Source organism: Carassius gibelio, chromosome B7 (assembly GCF_023724105.1).
Source record: "Carassius gibelio isolate Cgi1373 ecotype wild population from Czech Republic chromosome B7, carGib1.2-hapl.c, whole genome shotgun sequence".
Classification (NCBI taxonomy): Eukaryota; Metazoa; Chordata; class Actinopteri; order Cypriniformes; family Cyprinidae; genus Carassius; species Carassius gibelio.
The window spans coordinates 16550314-16568255 of NC_068402.1; the positions used below are offsets into that span (position 1 = coordinate 16550314).

Below are 17942 nucleotides of genomic sequence, written 5' to 3' on the forward strand. Positions count from 1 at the left end.
TGCTCAAAACACTTTTGAATGGAGCACTTCTGGAGTCTGTGGAGAGATTCTTACTCTTCACTCGATCTCCACCCCCTACTTTCTGGCTCTCTTCAATCCCCTGTTCATTCATGCGCTGGCAGAGTGTGTATGTGAGGGAAGCTCAGGCTGTAAGTGTGTGAACGGCAGTGTTTTTAATAGTTTCCTCTCTGCATGCGCTATTGACCAACATTTCTCACACAGCTTAGATTGGAGTTGGGTGCCCTGGGCAAATGGCCACATCAGGGGGTTTATGCCATCCATTATCTCAGTGTAACTCCACACCTTGTGAGTCAGATCATTATGGGAGTGGATTACTTTTCAACAGCTTTGCGCCAGGAGCATGTTTGGAAGAGGGATGATCTGCAAGCAGACGTATAGATTTTGTCATTCAGGCTCATCTTAGGTGGCTTGTATGGTCGTGACGTCAGTGTATCTTTACTCACTTTCCTGCCCACAGGAGGTTTTACTGTTGCGTGTGTTAAAGTGTTTGCTTTATAAAACGATTTCTGGAAGAATACACTTTTAAGCCAATGATTAACTGACATTAATTTGTGTCACCTCTCATTTAAAAAACACCAGCCACTGTTGTGTGGAAGTGAGTGGATTTTGTACTTGTGGTTTCTTTTGGTAGCAAGGTCAGTAAAGCAAAAAGCAGGGGTTCAGACTGATCCCTGTTTAATTGGTTAAGAGAATGCAGGTGACTGCTTTCACATAGCCCGACCCCTGAATGGAAAACTCATTATCCACTCACTTCCAGCATATGCCAGTCTCACTGAGCGTGTGTGCGTGCATTTATGACCCTAGTTACTGAAGAGTCTTCACTAACATTCACAGACTAAAAGATGTGCTTTTTCATCACGCTGCTTGACTGGGCCTGAGGCATGTGTCCCCCATGTAGACCGCCATTTCTGGACAGTTCCCCCCAAAAACACTGGACCCCCTCTACACCTCATTGCCCCTCAAACCCCCAATGGACAACAGGAGACAGCACTCTAAAGGGACAAAGCAGGCCCCATGCACTATTAATTAGGTGTGTCTGTCTTTTGTGGTGGTCTGACTGTCTCTCAGTCCCTGTGTCTCGCTCTGTTGTGGCAGAACCTGGGGTTAGCACCTGTGGCTACAAAACACTGACCTCCATACCCTTTCACTGACAAGAAATGAAAGATGATAAACAAATCTGTATGATGGTTGACCTCCCATGAGGCCCTTATAGAGTTCTGTAAAGAATAAGAGGGAAGGATGCAAAGTAAAGGGGCTGTCAGTTTTCTGTTCACAGCTTGTTAATGACATGTTGGCTAATCTCTGGTGGGTTTGCACCTTGCATTCATTAGCCACCTGGATAGCATGTGCTGGACAGACAAAGCACTTTAAAGAGCTGAGCACTGATGTTTTTACTTCTCGGTCACAAAATAGACAACAGTTTAATAAAAATGTAATAATGAGAGCTTAGTTTAGATTTAGATACTGACTTTTATTTAGTTTTCATTTATTCATTTTCTTTTAATTCTTTCATTTTTCAATATTTTGTTAAATTACATCACATTTTTTTTACATTTATTTATTCATTCATTTTTTTGATGGTAAGTGCATCCAAAACAAGTAAGACACTTTTGAATTCTGTGAACACTAGATTTTGCCATCATTTTAGCCTCAACGACTTCCTTTTTCAATATAGTGAAAGTATAAACAGAGCCAGCAGACCGCTTTGGTTTTAATTTAGATTTTCATTTAGACCTGATTGTCATTTTTCTTTTTCGAGTTGGCTAATGTGTATTCCCTTAGGGCATGTGAGTGTTTGCGTGACCTAATAAGCTTTTCCAGGGCTGTGCGCACGTGTCAGGGCCGTTTAAGTAGCCACTCGGTCTGATCAGTGTTGTGATCGGGTCTGATTAATGCCACTTTGATAGTTCAAATGCAGTATGATTGGTTCGCTCTGCAGAACAGCCCCCTCCTAGGCACAGTTCAATCAAATTATACTCACTCAGACAGAATAAAAAAGAACCCACATTATAAGTGCACACCCAAAGTGCCAACCAATGACTATCCTTTTAACAATTTACGCAATTGGCAATACCACTTTCTTTTTGCTGCCTCTATTAAATTGGATGTTTATTTGGATAGCATGCCATTGTCTATCTATCAATTATTCATATTAAAAGGGCCTAAAACAGTGATAATTTTGATGTAATATTAATTTTTTCAATTTTTTCAATTTATTATGAAACACCTGGCATATGGTTGCACTTTTCATTATTTCTGCTTCTATTTGGTAACAATTTGAATTTTTCCCTTTAAAGTATGTGCTACAAATAGATTTTTTTATGTTAAATAATTAAATAATTATTCTTCAAATACTTAGATGAGAAACAATACAAATTCTGTATGAAACATTTGGAAGCGAGTCTCTTGTTCAGGCGTGAACGCTCTGGCTTGTTTTCAGAAAGCCAAGGTTAGATACGCTCTCCTGCAAAGCAGAATTATTTCCTGTTTTACTCATAAAATTGTACTAATGGGCAGACAGTGGCAACTTTATAGTCTTCACATGAGCATGCTGCCAACCAGGCCATGGCAAAATCTGCGGAAGTCCCACAGTCCTCTCAGCTCCTCTTTACAAACAGTCATTACCCCCAGTAAAGCCAGCCAACGCGTTCTATATCAGAAACAGACCCTGAGCTTCGCAGTGCAACAATTAGTTCCACATCTGTTCTGTATAGACAAGTCTTGTGCATTTTGAAGAATCAAAGCTTTGGTAGCAGTTAAACAGAATCTGCATTATTATGAGACTTTTCCTACATCTGAATTGGAGTTGTACCAGAGAGGAAGTAGCAAATTAAGCTCTCGCAAAGGCCTAGTGCTTCTGACAGGCTTTTAGTAGTCAGAGAGTGTATCTTGATCTCTTTTGCTGTGGAGCAGCTGGCGCATATGTGCTTCGCATAACTCTACATATGCAACACGTTTATTAAAGCAGAGCGAGGAGACCGCAATCGCATCTGTCACGGGCTGCGAGTCCCCTCCTCTGTGCATGTGTGTGGATGCCATCGCTGAACTTTTCTTTCTTGTGCCTAAATCTTTCGGCTTTGACATTCATGAAGCTTTATAAGAAACACAGAAACGTTCCCTCCACAGCCGGCGCGTGCATACTTGCATGCGTCACCCCTGACACGCACGCACAACAAAAGAACAAAACCGAACTGAATCACAAAACTGCTGAAGCCTTCCTCATCAATCATACAACAGCATCAGGCATTAATTGATATGTTTAAGATTAATGACCTTTACTGGGTTTTAGGTTCGGTGAATTTAAAGCACCATTCTTTTGCTTCGAAAATCACGATTAGATTGAATTAGTCAAAATTACAGGGGCTAGTTATCATACAGGTGCTGTCTCTCCTGTGTTTTCCATCCCACTTCTTCATCCTTTAGTAATCATTTCATTTGCATTACTTTTGACTGAGGTTTCAGATGGCATATGGCATCTGCTAGCATTTGTGCATAACATGCTGTCATTGAACTGAAGAGTGATTTTTATTTATTTATTTTTTATTAGTATTTATTATAATGACAAATACCATAAATAATTTTATATTCAATTTATAAATTTATTAGTTGTTGTTGGTGTTAAATATCATTTCAAATATATGGTAAATTACTAAATTGACACAGATTTTGTTTATTTTATCCATGAATGGTGCTAAAAATAATTGTCCCTTTTTAGATTGTTTTACTATTCTGAGAATGATTTTTTTTTTGTGGAACTGTCCCGGTTGGTCTTTCTACACTCTGCAGGGTCTCTTCATTTATAAAAAAGTTGTCTTTCCTCTGGACTTTTTTTCTGCAGCCTGTAGCAAATCAACCTTTTTTGCGTTCCCTCTATATGTTTCCTTTTTTGATTTTCATCCCTTTTTTTTTTTTTTCAGAATCACTCATTCAGATCCTGTTTTTTGGCTCGGGGGGTCCACAGCCCATTCTTTTGACATTTTCCCCCATTTTCCCCATTCCTTTACTTTCAGCTGCTCAGAAAGAGGGGATCATTTCAGCCATAATGAAATGACAGAGCAGTTTACCTGGTTCTTGTGGGAGTTAAGCGTCCTGCCTGTAGCTTGGTGCTTTGAGTCCAGGCCTGGTGAGTTACAGAGCAATAACTGTCAGGAGAATTTAAGCCTGTGCCTCCTAAAAATCCAGTGTGCATTATACCCGCACACATTTTGACATACACTATCCTTTCAGGAAAAAACACATTCTTGGCATGGCTCAGGCATGAGATCAGAGACTGGCTGATATCATGAAAACCTTTCCTCCTTTCCGTGGTTTTCTTTTAGAGGAAATAATAAAAGATGCTTTCTTTCAAGTTATAAACGCTCCTCTTGACCCACTTAAACTGCAGCTAAGAGATTCATTTATGGGAGTGTACAAAAGCTCAGTCCAAAACTGGATCTGTCTCACTCCTGCCGCTCTGTTTTAGCACATCTAACACTCTCTCTCCATTTCTCTGTTTGTCTCTCACTCTTTGTGCAGGGTTGAATAGTGGGGGCCTTTAGAGGTGCCTCCCTCAGGCAAACTAATTCTGCTCTAACCCCACCACACACACACACACCATTCACACTTCAAAGAGCCTCACATGCTAACAAACCAAACGATGATGTCATCCCCTGCCCACAGTATCACGGGCATCATCAGAAAGAGTGAGGAACTATATTGGGCTGTAGATCAAAGTCTCTGCTTTATTTCACCGAGGGGTAAGCGCAGGGCAAGGGGTATTTTTCCATCGAGGGAGGTAGCTTTGAGAGCTGGTTTGGACTCTCCGACCCCAGGGTGGACTATTTGTGCTGTTTTACTGCAGGAAAAGACACATCTGTTTGTGTTTCCCTTGTCTGTTTCACACATCAGGAGGTAAAGGGGAGGTTATGGAGAATTAACAAGACTTAAAAATTTCTGGAGTCGCTGAATGTAATTCAAGCAAAACGATGATCAATGTATTCCAGTTAATGCAGAAGTCTATAATGCACTGTCAGATATCACAGAAAATCATTTTTTTGCAGTTCATTTAAGTGGTGCTGTGTTGGGACAAATGCATTTTTAAAAGGTACAAATGTTTATTAATATATCCAATACATTGAGTTGTCTAAATCTAAATGTATGTTATGTATGTCTTTTCTAAATGTATGTTATTGATGTTTTTGTGACCGGTTCATGCATGTTTTGTTTTTGTTTTGTTTTACTTTTCGTGTTTTGGAGCTTGTAATTTATAATGAAAATGTCATAGCTCCATCTTCTGGTGAGATCTGCTGTACTTTCTTCAGTCATTTAAACTCTGGCCCCTGCACAATCGACTGCAAGCTCACGTTCAGATCTGCCTACATCCAATCGTAGTCCGTAGTCCCCGTGCTACACTTAGGCCCCGTCCACACGGAGACAGAGCTTACCCCAATCCGATCTTTTTTTTCCTCGTCTCGAGAAATATCCGCGTCCACACGAAACCGCAAAATGATGTAGTATACATGCCAGACCAGTATGTGGCGCTTTAATTCTGCCACAGAGATACACTAAAAACGGAGAAGAAGACTTGGATTATGCTCATAAACTTTGCGCGTGGTACACAAACAAACATGGAACAATACATTTATTAATCTTTGTTATTGTTAGTTAATATAAAGACAATCGTTCAGTGTTTGTTCATGTTTTTGTTGCTGTTACGTGACGTAGAGCTGTCTGACTAGGGGGGAGACGTGGGCTGATGTCGTCATCGTTTCAGAAAATATACGGATTAGCCGTCCAGATGAAAACGCAAAAGACGGCGGTTTCAAATTTATCCACTCTGGGACCCGGTTTCAAAAAAGAGCGGTTTCACCTTATGAAAACGCCGGGTCCGTGTGGACGAAACGCCTATCCGATAAAAAATTTGTGCGTATTCACAGAAACGCGTCTCCGTGTGGACGGGGCCTTAATCTGTTCACTCTGATGCACGTCACAAAATAGAAGAAAAAGATCTGTTGCTACTTTCGTTACTTTAATATTTGAGACTAAAAGTCATATTAATAGCATTTGAAGTGGTTTTTCCATCGTAAAAGAACTTCAGTTGTATTTAACCCTACATTTTGCTTCAAAGAAACCAAACCACATTTATGCCACTCCGTTAACAAGGACCTTCAAATTCATTGTCACTGTTTGGTTCTCACTCAGCAGTTATCTGTCGCATTTGCGTATTCTTTGTAAATGTCTCTCTCCTCTATCTGTTCTGTCACTGCTTAGCCGTGTGTATTGTTACTGTGGGCAGCTAACCTCTGACCCCTGCTCTTGAGAGACTTTAGTATCGGGGTGCCAAAGGCCCATACGCTGGCATTTGGCCTCCGTGTCACCCTAACATGAAAAAGAGAAAGAGCCGAGGGGCTTGGGAGCCAAGCGTTGTCACCATGTCACATAGCAGCTAAAGTAGATTGGGAAGGTTTTGTGTGTGCACAGAAAGAGAGAGAAGAGGGGGAGTTTTGCTCCTTTCTCAGGAATGCTTATGTGTGTGTGTGTGTGTGTGTGTGTGTGTGTGTGTGTGTGTGTGTGTGTGTGTGTGTGTGTGTATGAGGTGGACGGGGGTTGTGTTTGATCTGTTTTAATCCCCTCTGAAGTTTAACTACTCATTACCTAGAATGGTGAGGACTCGTATCCTCCGGAGCACTCACTATAGAAACCTGCCGCCAGGATGCTGATGAAAAAAGGTCTAGAAACAAGAGTGCCGCTGAGTTGATGTAACAGCATCTTGGAGTGTGAGAAGGGGCCATCAGATTTTCTCATAAATGGAAAGACGGCTAGTAAAGCGGTTGGCATGTGTCTTTGTGGCAGGGTGCTGTCACACATAGTTGAAACTATAGGCCCTCCTGCTGCTGAGCTGCATGTTAAAGTCTTCTTACCCAGACCTCCCAGCTCCTGGCTAAAAACCTCTTTATTTCACATGAAAGATGCTGGGAGGTTTCTCACTCACTCTGTCCTTCCCGTACCCCCATCAACAATGCTTTTGTACTTGTTTTCCTTTTCTCCATTCTCATACATGCATAAAAACTTCTTATGTGACACATTACCTTTTTTCCCTCCCTTTTTACCATGTTTAATTTTTATTTTAGATTTTTTTTAAGCTGCCAATTTACCCAATGTGTTGTAAAGACTTAAGTATGTAAAAACTTAAAATTAACTTAAAATTATGATTAAAAATACTATTACTATTAAAAATGTTTTCAGTAATTTAACACAATTTAAACACATTCTGGTAAAAATATATATATATATATATATATATATATATTTATAGTATTTTATATTAATTATATTTTAAAATAAAAGTGATTATTCAATAAAAATACAATTATTTTATACTACACATAAAAATAAATTGCTAATATTTACTTTTTTAATTTGAATTTGCATCGTTTTCAAAACTGAAATCAGCAAGCTTTTATTTTGGTGGGTTACCGACATGCACTGCTCTGTTTAGTTCTGCCAACTGAAGCACGTCAGTAAATGAAATGTCACAGTTATGAGTGTGTGTGTGTGTGTGTGTGTGTGTGTGTGTATATATATATATGCAATATATATATATATATATATATATATATATATATATATATATATATATATATATATATATATATATATATATATATATATATATATTGCATAGCCTAGATTTGTGCTTTCAGTTTAAATGGAAATCTTACAGTATTGCAGTTAGTCGATTTAAAAAGGTGCACCCCTGACAAAAGTATACAGTTTTTTGCCATAAACAAAGTTTTTCATCACATCAGCTGACTCTTTTCTTTTTCTCTCTCTTTTAGGCATATGAATGGGCGCTAGAGGGCATGCGTCATTTGGCGTGTGTTAGTATGGAGGAATGTGGCATGTCTGAGAAGTGTCAGAGCGTGATCACATGTCTGGAGACCTATCGCAATCAGCACCCCCCGATCCCCGACACACACTTCCAGGAGATGAAGGACCTCGCTGGGGAGCTGAAGAGCGAGCAGGGACTCAAGCAGTGGAAGTTTGCTTGGTCCAAGTGTCAGGAGACCAAGCAGATGTTTGAGAAGAAGCTGGAGATGGCCCTGCGCACTCGCCGTGAGAGTGACCCTAAATCAGCGAGGGGTGACTCCTCTCGCCGGAACTCTGACTGTAGCGCTAAACCTCAGGAGCGTAGCAGTAGCATCTCCTTCTCATGTCGGAAAGTGTTCGGCGGAGGCTGGGGCAGGGACAGACTTTCCTCACAGTCCAGCACGTCCTCCACTCCTTGCAGTCCTTCAGGCAATCGCATGGACACCCGTGACTCTGTCCGAACCCCCACAGGAAGTCCATATAGCATTGAGCACAGAATCCCCCACAGCACCCCTGTCAGATCCCACAGGCTAACACGTAGCATCTCTACAGATGAGTCTCCACAGCGGCCACAACTGGAGGGGCAGGCATGTGCAACAAGCCCAAGCCTCACTTCTGTAGAACCAAACCGCAGGGTTTTGAGGAAGACCCAGAGCTTTGATACGGCCGGTAGTGAATCTGTGTCACGCTACGGGACCTGTCAGAGAACTTTGAGTGAGCCTGCACGGAGAGGAAACACAGGGGTGTTCATTAAGGGTCTGGAGGTGAGCAGCACTGAAGTGATCGATCGGCCGTACAGCCCGCGCCTGCCGCCCATGCATGGATGGTCTTCTGTTGATTCACACCGCAGCGGGAGTCCTGCACCAGAAACACGCAGCAAGGGCAGGTGGGTACTCCTATACAAGTGCTAACACACACTCACTTGCTGAAACATAAACACAGTCAACCAGGGAGGTCTGCAGGCCATTGACTGAAGCATGCTTCAGCTTAAAACCACTTACTATATATCCTCCACTTTATGATGGAAAATTGTGTTCTTCTAATTGAATATGAGCAACAATGCTGCCATAAACACAGACAAATATGTTAAGCCTGGCACACACTTGTTTTTCAAGGGTTTTCAAACTGAGCTCCTGGGTGCTAAAGGGTCCATGGAAAAGCAAAACAAAATTTAAAAAAGCGCATATTCTGAGCAAAGCTACTTCCCAACAATTATTTATTCTAGCTGTAAATAATTACATATAAATAATTAATAATAAATTACATAAATAATTAGTATTTATACAAACATACTTTCTGTAAATAATTATATTATTATTCTAACAAATTATATATTTATGTAGATAATAATTATTATTTTAACCTGTTAACTGTCACTCACGTTTTTGAAGCTAGACATGAATGTGCATGATACAAACCTAAATTTTTATAATTCATGACTGAAAACATTTTGTAACATGATTTTGATGTGCCATTTACATGGTAATGCAATGTCTGATTTTAAAATGGGTTTTGAAGGATGAATTTTGAGATTTTATGTTTTCAAGTGATATATAACTTCTGATGATTTCTAAAATGTGATAGAGAAAAAGGCAACAAGGAAGTCTTTTTTTTAAACAAAGGTCAAAGCTCTTTTTGTAATGTAGATTTCTGAGGGTGCACTCTTGTCATAAATTCATCTATTACTTTTCCTACATAATTTTTAACAAAAAATATTGGTAAAATATATATTTGGGAGTCTTAGACCTTTCCAACGATATATAGTTTGTGAAGATTAGATTAGATTTCATTGTAATATAGTATAGTCAACATAGGTGTCCCGAATACGGGACGGGGTGACAGTTAACAGGTTAATTATGAAAATGTGAATTTACATTGCATAATAATGTTGAATTGGATTGGGAATTATCTTTATTATCTTTGTTAATAAATCTAACAGTAAAGAAAATTATGTCCAGTCAGTTATTTATTTTTTGTGAACAACATGTTGTTAATGTATAAAATCATACTTTACACATTACAAATGAGTCTCTCTATAAATGAAAGTGTACAGTGTAGCTTTAGTCTTTTGCAAAACATTGAAAATCAAATGCTGAAAACACCTTTATATCTCTACTCACAGCAAACTGCTCAAAACTTAACGTAGACACACACACACAGAAGACATCCAGGGGGGAAAAAAATGTTCCAGCTAAAAACAAGTCATGTTTGTAATGTGTGCATAAGGGAACTCAATATGTCTCGTATTAAACGGACATAGCCCCATTATGCTCTGAATCTCCATGGATGTCTCTTCCAGCTGTGGGTCCCTCTGGTCACCCCTTAACCCCCTCAGGATACAGGCCTGAGATACAGATCACTTTCCCAGGTGGGCTTTGAAGTGGTGGGGAGCCTGTTTGTCTTCTGCTCCTCCACACAGAAGAGACGGATGGCGTTAGCTGATTATATAGGCATCTTGAGGACGTCCTTGTATCTGTGTGTCTTCCTTTCAAAACACATTTCTCTGCTTTACTCTCTGAGATTGCAGTACAGAGGTGATGTTGATACAGTTTTTCAGATAGAAATAACAAAAAACATGCTGTTTGGCTCTGTGTGGTCCAGTTATTGCAAATATTTAAGGATAATGAAAAAAATCTGATAATAAGAATAAGAATGGGAACTGTCACAGTGAGCTATCCGGTCTGAGTTAGAGATTATGGACTCTCACAACTGATTGGCTCGAGTGTTTCAGGGAGAAAGCACATGACATCCTGGAGAGACGTGTGAAAACACCTGTCCTTTATGGTTACACGCTCTGAAAAAGCTGAAGGGCACACATGCTGATGTCACACTGACATACACTACCATAAAAAGTTTGGGTCAGTAAGATTTTGTAATGTTTTAGAAAGATGTCTCCTATTACAGTAATCAGCACCCATTACTCACATGATTCTTCAAAAATAATTCTAATTTGTCGATTTGTAACTCAAGAATTTGAGTTAAAGTTCCAGCTCGCAGATCTTTCCCGATCCCGTGACCCTTATCAGTGTTAAAAACAATTGTGCTGCTAAATGATTTTGTTACAAAAGTATGCATTTGGAGTATGTTAATTGTCTACTCTCACTGTCTTTCAGTAAACTACGCCACATCGTGGATGAGATGGTGACAACAGAGCGTGAATATGTGCGTTCTCTGCGGTACATCATTGACAACTATTTCCCTGAGATGGAGCGCGCTGACCTGCCACAGGACCTGCGGGGAAAGCGCAGCGTCATCTTCGGAAACCTGGAGAAGCTGGTGGACTTCCACAGCCAGTATTTCCTGAAAGAGCTTGAGAGCTGCTGCAATCATCCTCTACGAGTCAGCCACTGCTTCCTACGACATGTAAGAGAGCTCCTTCACTCGCGGTCTTTACACAGAAACTAGCACATGTCCAGCTGCATGACTTCAGATCTGTTTTCTTAGTTCAATTCAACAGTCCATTCATTTGAACTGTTCTTGTGTTTTCTGGACCCTTCTAATATTTTCAGTTCTTATAGAGATTACAATTGAATGTCAAAAATTGAATCACATTTATATCAGAAATGAAACAGTGGGGCTTAGTTTGTCAGTTCTCGTCTGTTCCCAGTCCATACCGACTCATTTTTGAACCAGCAAAAGTCTAAAACCATCCAGAAAAGTACTTTTTCTGTGTTTACTTGCTCTTTTCCTTTCACCCTCTATGAATATGCGAATCAAACCGAGCCAGAAGAAGTGATTCTGAGGTCTTTAAATGAGCGCAAGACCGCCAGCCTATATCGTCTTTATTTTCTCTGTATTTGTGGTCAATCATAGTTCTGGCTCACCTAAAGAGCTCTAACTTACGTAGCCTTCGCAGGCAGTGGTTCACAGAGAAAAGAGAGAAAAAAGCAGGAGACTTGGCTTATAGCAAATTCATTTATGACATGTTTTTGGAGCAGCAAAACCTGTCCTGAAATCCCTGCACACTCCGTATGAACCTGAAAAGTCAATATTAAACAATTTACTCAAAAACAAAAACAACTCAACCTGGAAATGATTTGGAAGAAAATGTTCACTCTATTTCTGGATCAACAAGAGAATTATTCTATAGAACACGAATGCAGAAATGTGGATGATTCACTTAAATATTTCTCTTGTGTTTTTTTTTCCATATAAACATAGCAAGACCAATTCAGCCTGTATGCTTTATACAGCAAGAACAAGCCAAAGTCAGACACACTTCTGGCCAGCCATGGAAACTGCTTCTTCAGGGTGAGGAACTGGCATCTGGGTGTAGAGTTTATTCCACTTATGTTGAACTGCTCAAAGCACATTCATTTCACCTCATGAGCTGAAACTGAATTAAAGTTCTCCCATTTCAGCATAAGCAGCTGGAGTTGGGGGATAAGATGGACCTGGCGTCGTACCTGCTGAAGCCCATCCAGCGCATGAGTAAGTACGCCCTGCTGCTGAAAGACCTGATCAAAGAGGTGAGCGAAGTCCAGGAGCAGGAGCTGATGTACCTGCGTGCCGCCGCCGAGATGGTCAAATTCCAGCTTCGCCACGGGAATGATCTGCTCGCCATGGACGCTATCAGAGACTGTGATGTAAGCGGATACACACGCAACTTCACATTCAAGACATAGGAAAGCAAATGATCTTCTACATTTACTATTTAATGTTTATTTCACACTTTTCTAGGTTAATTTGAAAGAGCAGGGGCAGTTGGTTCGGCAAGATGAATTCACAATTTGGTATGGCAGGAAGAAGTGCCAAAGACATGTGTTCCTGTTTGAGGATCTAGTGCTGTTCAGCAAACCCAAACGCATTGAGGGTGGCCTGGATGTTTACATATATAAGCACTCTTTCAAGGTAAGCACCTAAAGGACATCTGAAGTTTAGAAGGACAGGAACCATCTCCAGAATAAACACACTGTACTTTTACTAGTACACTCACATTCTTGTCCTATGTTGATATCAGATAAGGTTATAGTTTTAGGATCTGAGCATCAGTATGGTCCCCTGTAAACCGTAATAACAACAAGATGCCATGAGCCCTCAAAACTGATTGAGACGATATGTGAATATCCTCTTTACTCTGTCATTGTCTTTGTAGACGGCTGATGTGGGTATGACAGAGACGTCGGGGGAGAACGCTCTGAGGTTTGAGGTCTGGTTCAGGAGGAGAACTTCCAAGAACCAGACCTACATTCTCCAAGCCAGCACCTCTGAGATCAAACACGCCTGGACCTGCGACATTGCACGGATACTATGGCAGCAGGCCACCAGGAATAAAGGTGGGAAAGAGACACTGAAGCTGTTAAGCTTTCAAAGTTGTTTGAATTAGTTCTGAACGTTAGAGGATAATTACAGATAATATTTCCTGTCACATACCATCTTAGCATATCAGAAGATTTTTTTACCACTTCATCTGTTTATGCCTCAGGCAGATAGGAAGCTATTTAAAACACGTTCAAGTCACACCAGTATTGTATTTCTACAGTTTGACATGATGGAATGAGATATTTATGCAAATAAAATTCTTTGTTCAACCTGTATTTGCATATATTTACACAATCCCTAAGAAAATCATTTTTACACTTTCTATGTGCTTTATGCAACTTAATTCTTCAAATTCATCATTAAACTTAATCAACAGATATTGGAGTGTCATTTAGGCCTATATGGTCATAGACGCCAGATTATTTATGATATTATCATTTGTGTAGTATTAACGCAATATCAATATTTCATTTTTTAAATGTCAGTTATCATCAGTACTGTTGCAACTTCTGATATATGGCAGCGTTTTTAAACATGTTTCTCTGTGTGTATGAAGAAATCCGAATGCAGGAGATGGTCTCTATGGGGGTGGGCAATAAACCCTTCCTGGACATTAAACCCAGTGATGCTGCTATCAACGACAGAGCCATTGACTACATCATGAAAGGCAGAGGTGAGCTGGTTTAACATGACAAACTCATCAGAGTAACAGAATAATGCTTGATTTATTGATTTTTTTTTTTTTATCTCTGACCAGAATAATGTTTTGAGTAAAAATAAGCAGCAATTGATTCTATGGGTTGATTTTACGCTTTCTTCTGTCACAGGGGCCAGGACGAGAGCCTCCATTGCTGTCTCGCTTTTTGACCACTCAAACCCATTCAAACGAGCTGCAGTAAATGCTCCTGTTAGTGGCCCCCCAGTGTCCGGTGGCCCCTCTTCTTCCACACTGCTGGGGCCATTGAATCTACATATGTACAGCAGCCAAAGCCTGTTAGCAGGGGAGAGACCTCTCATCAGCCCCTGCATCGAGGAAGACGAGCTGGAGCACGAGACGAGCAGTCAGCCATCTATGAGTATGTACCATGACATCTGAAAGGGTTAAACATTTTCTCAGAAACCATGTTTATAACAGGATGTTGATCTTTGACTTGTGTTTGCAGCTACAGAGAGTTCGGGTTCGTCGTCTCACTGTCTGTCAGGTAGTGGCTCCAGCGGGTCAGACAGCGGATGTGTGTCCAGTAGTCACCTTCCCGAGGCTTTGTCCGAGGAGCCCAGCTCACCGTGTGACTCCTCCTGTTACTCCTCCATCACCTCTCCCACCCAGGAGAAACCCTGCTTTAACAGCCAGTACATCTCAGCGGTTAGTATAGCGCGTCCATTTCAGATCAGGCCAGTGTTTTGGTTGCCTGTGCCAACATCAAAAGACCAAACAGTGTCACTGAGGCTACATCCACATTCATCCAGATGAATTTGAAAACACATTTCACACATGATTTCATTCATTTCATACATTTTCTATACTTGTTGGTCTTTTACCCACTCTGAGATCCAGCAAAAACTGAGATTTTTTAAGATGCCCTTAAAAGTCGATACATATGAAAACAGTTTTCCTGTTGTAGTGTGGGGCTGTGAAAATGGCAGTATTCGAAAGCGATGTTGCATTGTTGGCCTATTGTTTTACTGGCAATTTAAAGTAATGGTCGACCGATATATCGGCCGATATTTGGCTTTTTTTTTTTTTTTTTTTTTTTTTTTTTTTTTTTTTTATTGGCCGATACGTTTTTCTGTTTGGCTTATATGTTCGAGACATTTATTTTGAGTGCACCAGACTATAAATAAATATATATACTGTCAAAAAAATTGGCTGTCAAAAAACCAATAACCAATACTGGTGCAACCTGAATGCGCCAATAAGTTGCTAAAAAAAATAATAGTGCCAGAAGGATAGTGTGAGAACTTTGTTTATCTCTGAAACACCATATTCAAATCTAGTCGGATGAATGTTGACATAGCCTGATGCAGATGCATTTCATAACACCCATGCTTATGCCAGCACTAATAAACACGTTCCCTGATCACCTGATGATTAAATCAGAGCTGCCTCCTCTTTAACCTGTGATAACACCTGCGCCCATCTCCTTCTCGTCACAGGGGGAAGCTCAGGTGATTGGTCCCTCTACTATAGTGTGAGCTCAGTAAGCACTGCTGCAGTAAGTCTGGCTTTCGCTCCATGACATCGCACTTCCATAGCTATATGCATTAAAACTCATCTCAGCTCAGATATCATTCATGCTGAAACTGGTGCCCTAACACATGTTTGTATGTAATGCATGTTATTCTGTCTTCCTTCATCCTTTAGGTTTAAGACCTGTCTGCTTCAGACTGCGAAGACAACGTTGCCAGACCGAAGAGAAGTACAGAGCTAGTATTTATTGTTCCCACTGAGTGCCAGCAAATCTCATGCAGAGTTTAAAATGCGCTCAAAATAGCACTGTTTCTCTTTTTCTTTTTTAAGCCACTTTTAGCTTCAATAGCTTTTTATATAATTTTAAAAATGATCTATAAAACTGAATAAATATTCTTGTATTTATCTTCTTTTCCAATGTTAAGATACAGTAGTGTTCTCAGCTGTATTATTAATTGTAAATACTGTAGTAGTGTACAATACACTTCTGAACTGTTGCGGTTGGTTATTCACTTCCAACTCTTTTTGTTGTTGCCCATTTTGCTGCAGAAGGTTTGATTTAGAAAAAAATGCCTTAATGTTTAAAGGCATGGCTAGATTTCTAAGCATCAATACACTAAAGGTGTTAAGCAACGTTTAAAGCATTTGTTGGTAGAGTTTCTCTTCTTTCTAGTGTTTCCATAGTTTGTGGACCTGTAGTCAGTCAGTATGCTGTATGATAGCTGGCCTGATCCAGAATTACAGATCATTCATTCAAATCATACGACTGACCTCAGGTCAGCACTGCTGCCTGGTTGGAGATGGTGAAAGTTTTCATTTCAGTTCTCTTATTTACATTATTAAGTATAACTAAATAAAACATGTAAATTGTAAATAGTTGCACCAGTGGTGCTTTGGGGTCATAGCGTTTAGAAAGTAATGTTTATACATGTATTAACCAGTCAACATGGGAATCACTCAAGTGCTCTTCTTTGTTGCCAACCCAAATTGGAAGAGTACAAACAACAGATAATAGTCATTAAAAAAGTGTTGCAAGTTCCACTTCAAGCTGAAGCATGAGTATGTACACAGATGTTTTATTTTCCATCTTAACAAGTTCACACAGAAGTAATAAAGATAGCTTTGTATCGACATTGAAAGTGTTTTGTTTATTGTTTTTAATAATTTATGATTGCCACACACATCCCCCAAACCCTGCAGGCTGGTATTCAATTTCTGCTCACTGACTGAGCTAAGGAACAGGTTCATTGTTACTAATGATGTTATTGTGCCTTGGGGCACAAGCAGTGTGTAGTTTAAATGCACATTAAAATACATGTAAACCATCAGTATGAGAAATGGTTCGGTTCAGTTTACTGTACTGTTATAGCCTGAGGAACATTGTCATCAATAGCTTATTATTTGTGAGTGGCTTGTGGAAAGAAACTGTTCTTCATTGGCCATGCTTTTTTTATAATTATATATATATAAGATAAGCAACAGACACATAATAAGTTGAAACAGGAAATACTGTCTTTGCCTCTGAAACTATAGTTACCTTTAAACTACATTTTCTTTTTGCTGCTTTATTTCTCTACATGAATTGATCCACAGTAGCATGGTTTGTCTGTAACAGGAAGGAAAGTGAAAATACTTGAATGATCGCCCATTAATCATACTAATCTTCATCTGAGAAACAGATTCAGGTGAGGTTCCATTGAATAGATCTTTGTTCTTTTAAAGGATCTCCTGGAGGAAACAGACTATTTTTGCTATAATCTCTAGAGTCTATTTTGGTGGAGTCAAGTATCCGCATCAGGAAACATGGCATCCATTGGCAAGCATCATCTACTTGTACGAACGACTGAAATACTGTATGCAAAGACCACATCTGGACAAAGAGATATGAAATAAAGTTGTTTAGCATGTAGGAAATGCCACAGAATTTTCCAGCATTCTTTGTTTCGTTCACACATGGATGGAAACCACAAACCGGAGAATGGAACGGGAACTCAATGAGGCATAATTGGCTGAACCATTCACAGCGTGAGTGAACATGATGAGCTCTGAGTGCTCCAGTGAGGCTGCATGGGCTTCTGCAGCACTACTCTGGTTTATTTATCTGTTTTACCAAGAATGTTTTGCACCATCAATCTTTAATAATATTACAGCCAAATCTGAACTTCGGGAAGCTGGAAAAGCTGAATATGAGCAATGGAAACATACTGATTCATGTATAATCTAAAACACATCTCTAGGATCTCCAGACAGTCATAAAATTAGTGAATGCCAAAAGCTGTTAACTTGACAACCATTAGGCAAAACTCTAATCCTAATCTTTCCCAAACCACAATTAAGGTTATTATGGTGTGGGAAAATACAGTTTATCTTTGATGCATTTTATTTCTATTGTTAGTTTTCTGATGCATACTTTTATCCTCTTCTTTTGATTACGTGGCAGTTATGAATGCTGTTGGATATTTATCTGCTTTTGTTTTCCCTAGCGTGTAAAAAAAAAAAAAAAGGCAAAAGACTAGGACTCCTCTTGTTAGCACTGGAGGATGATCAAGCTGTAAATCACCCAGCCGAGGGCGCACAGTCACGAATACCGCAGCTCTCTGCCCCATCTGTTTGCTTTTTATAT

The 17942-nt window shown here is 39.9% G+C and overlaps 1 protein-coding gene across 3 annotated transcripts in view; it reads left to right on the forward strand.

Annotated features, from left to right (window-relative positions):
• Positions 1–16452, forward strand: part of LOC127962438 (uncharacterized) — an 80984-nt gene extending 64532 nt beyond the window's left edge. For 2 of the 3 annotated variants that reach the window (XM_052561999.1, XM_052561997.1), the window contains exons 14-24: positions 7839–8755; positions 10983–11232; positions 12031–12120; positions 12231–12455; positions 12550–12720; positions 12965–13145; positions 13688–13804; positions 13959–14207; positions 14295–14494; positions 15286–15344; positions 15494–16452. In XM_052561999.1, coding sequence (XP_052417959.1) covers positions 7839–8755; positions 10983–11232; positions 12031–12120; positions 12231–12455; positions 12550–12720; positions 12965–13145; positions 13688–13804; positions 13959–14207; positions 14295–14494; positions 15286–15324 — 2439 coding nt within the window. In that variant the 3' untranslated portion in view covers positions 15325–15344; positions 15494–16452. The remainder of the gene's footprint in view (positions 1–7838; positions 8756–10982; positions 11233–12030; positions 12121–12230; positions 12456–12549; positions 12721–12964; positions 13146–13687; positions 13805–13958; positions 14208–14294; positions 14495–15285; positions 15345–15493) is intronic. The other variant, XM_052561998.1, reaches the window with a different exon arrangement.
• The last annotated feature ends 1490 nt before the right edge of the window (positions 16453–17942 follow it).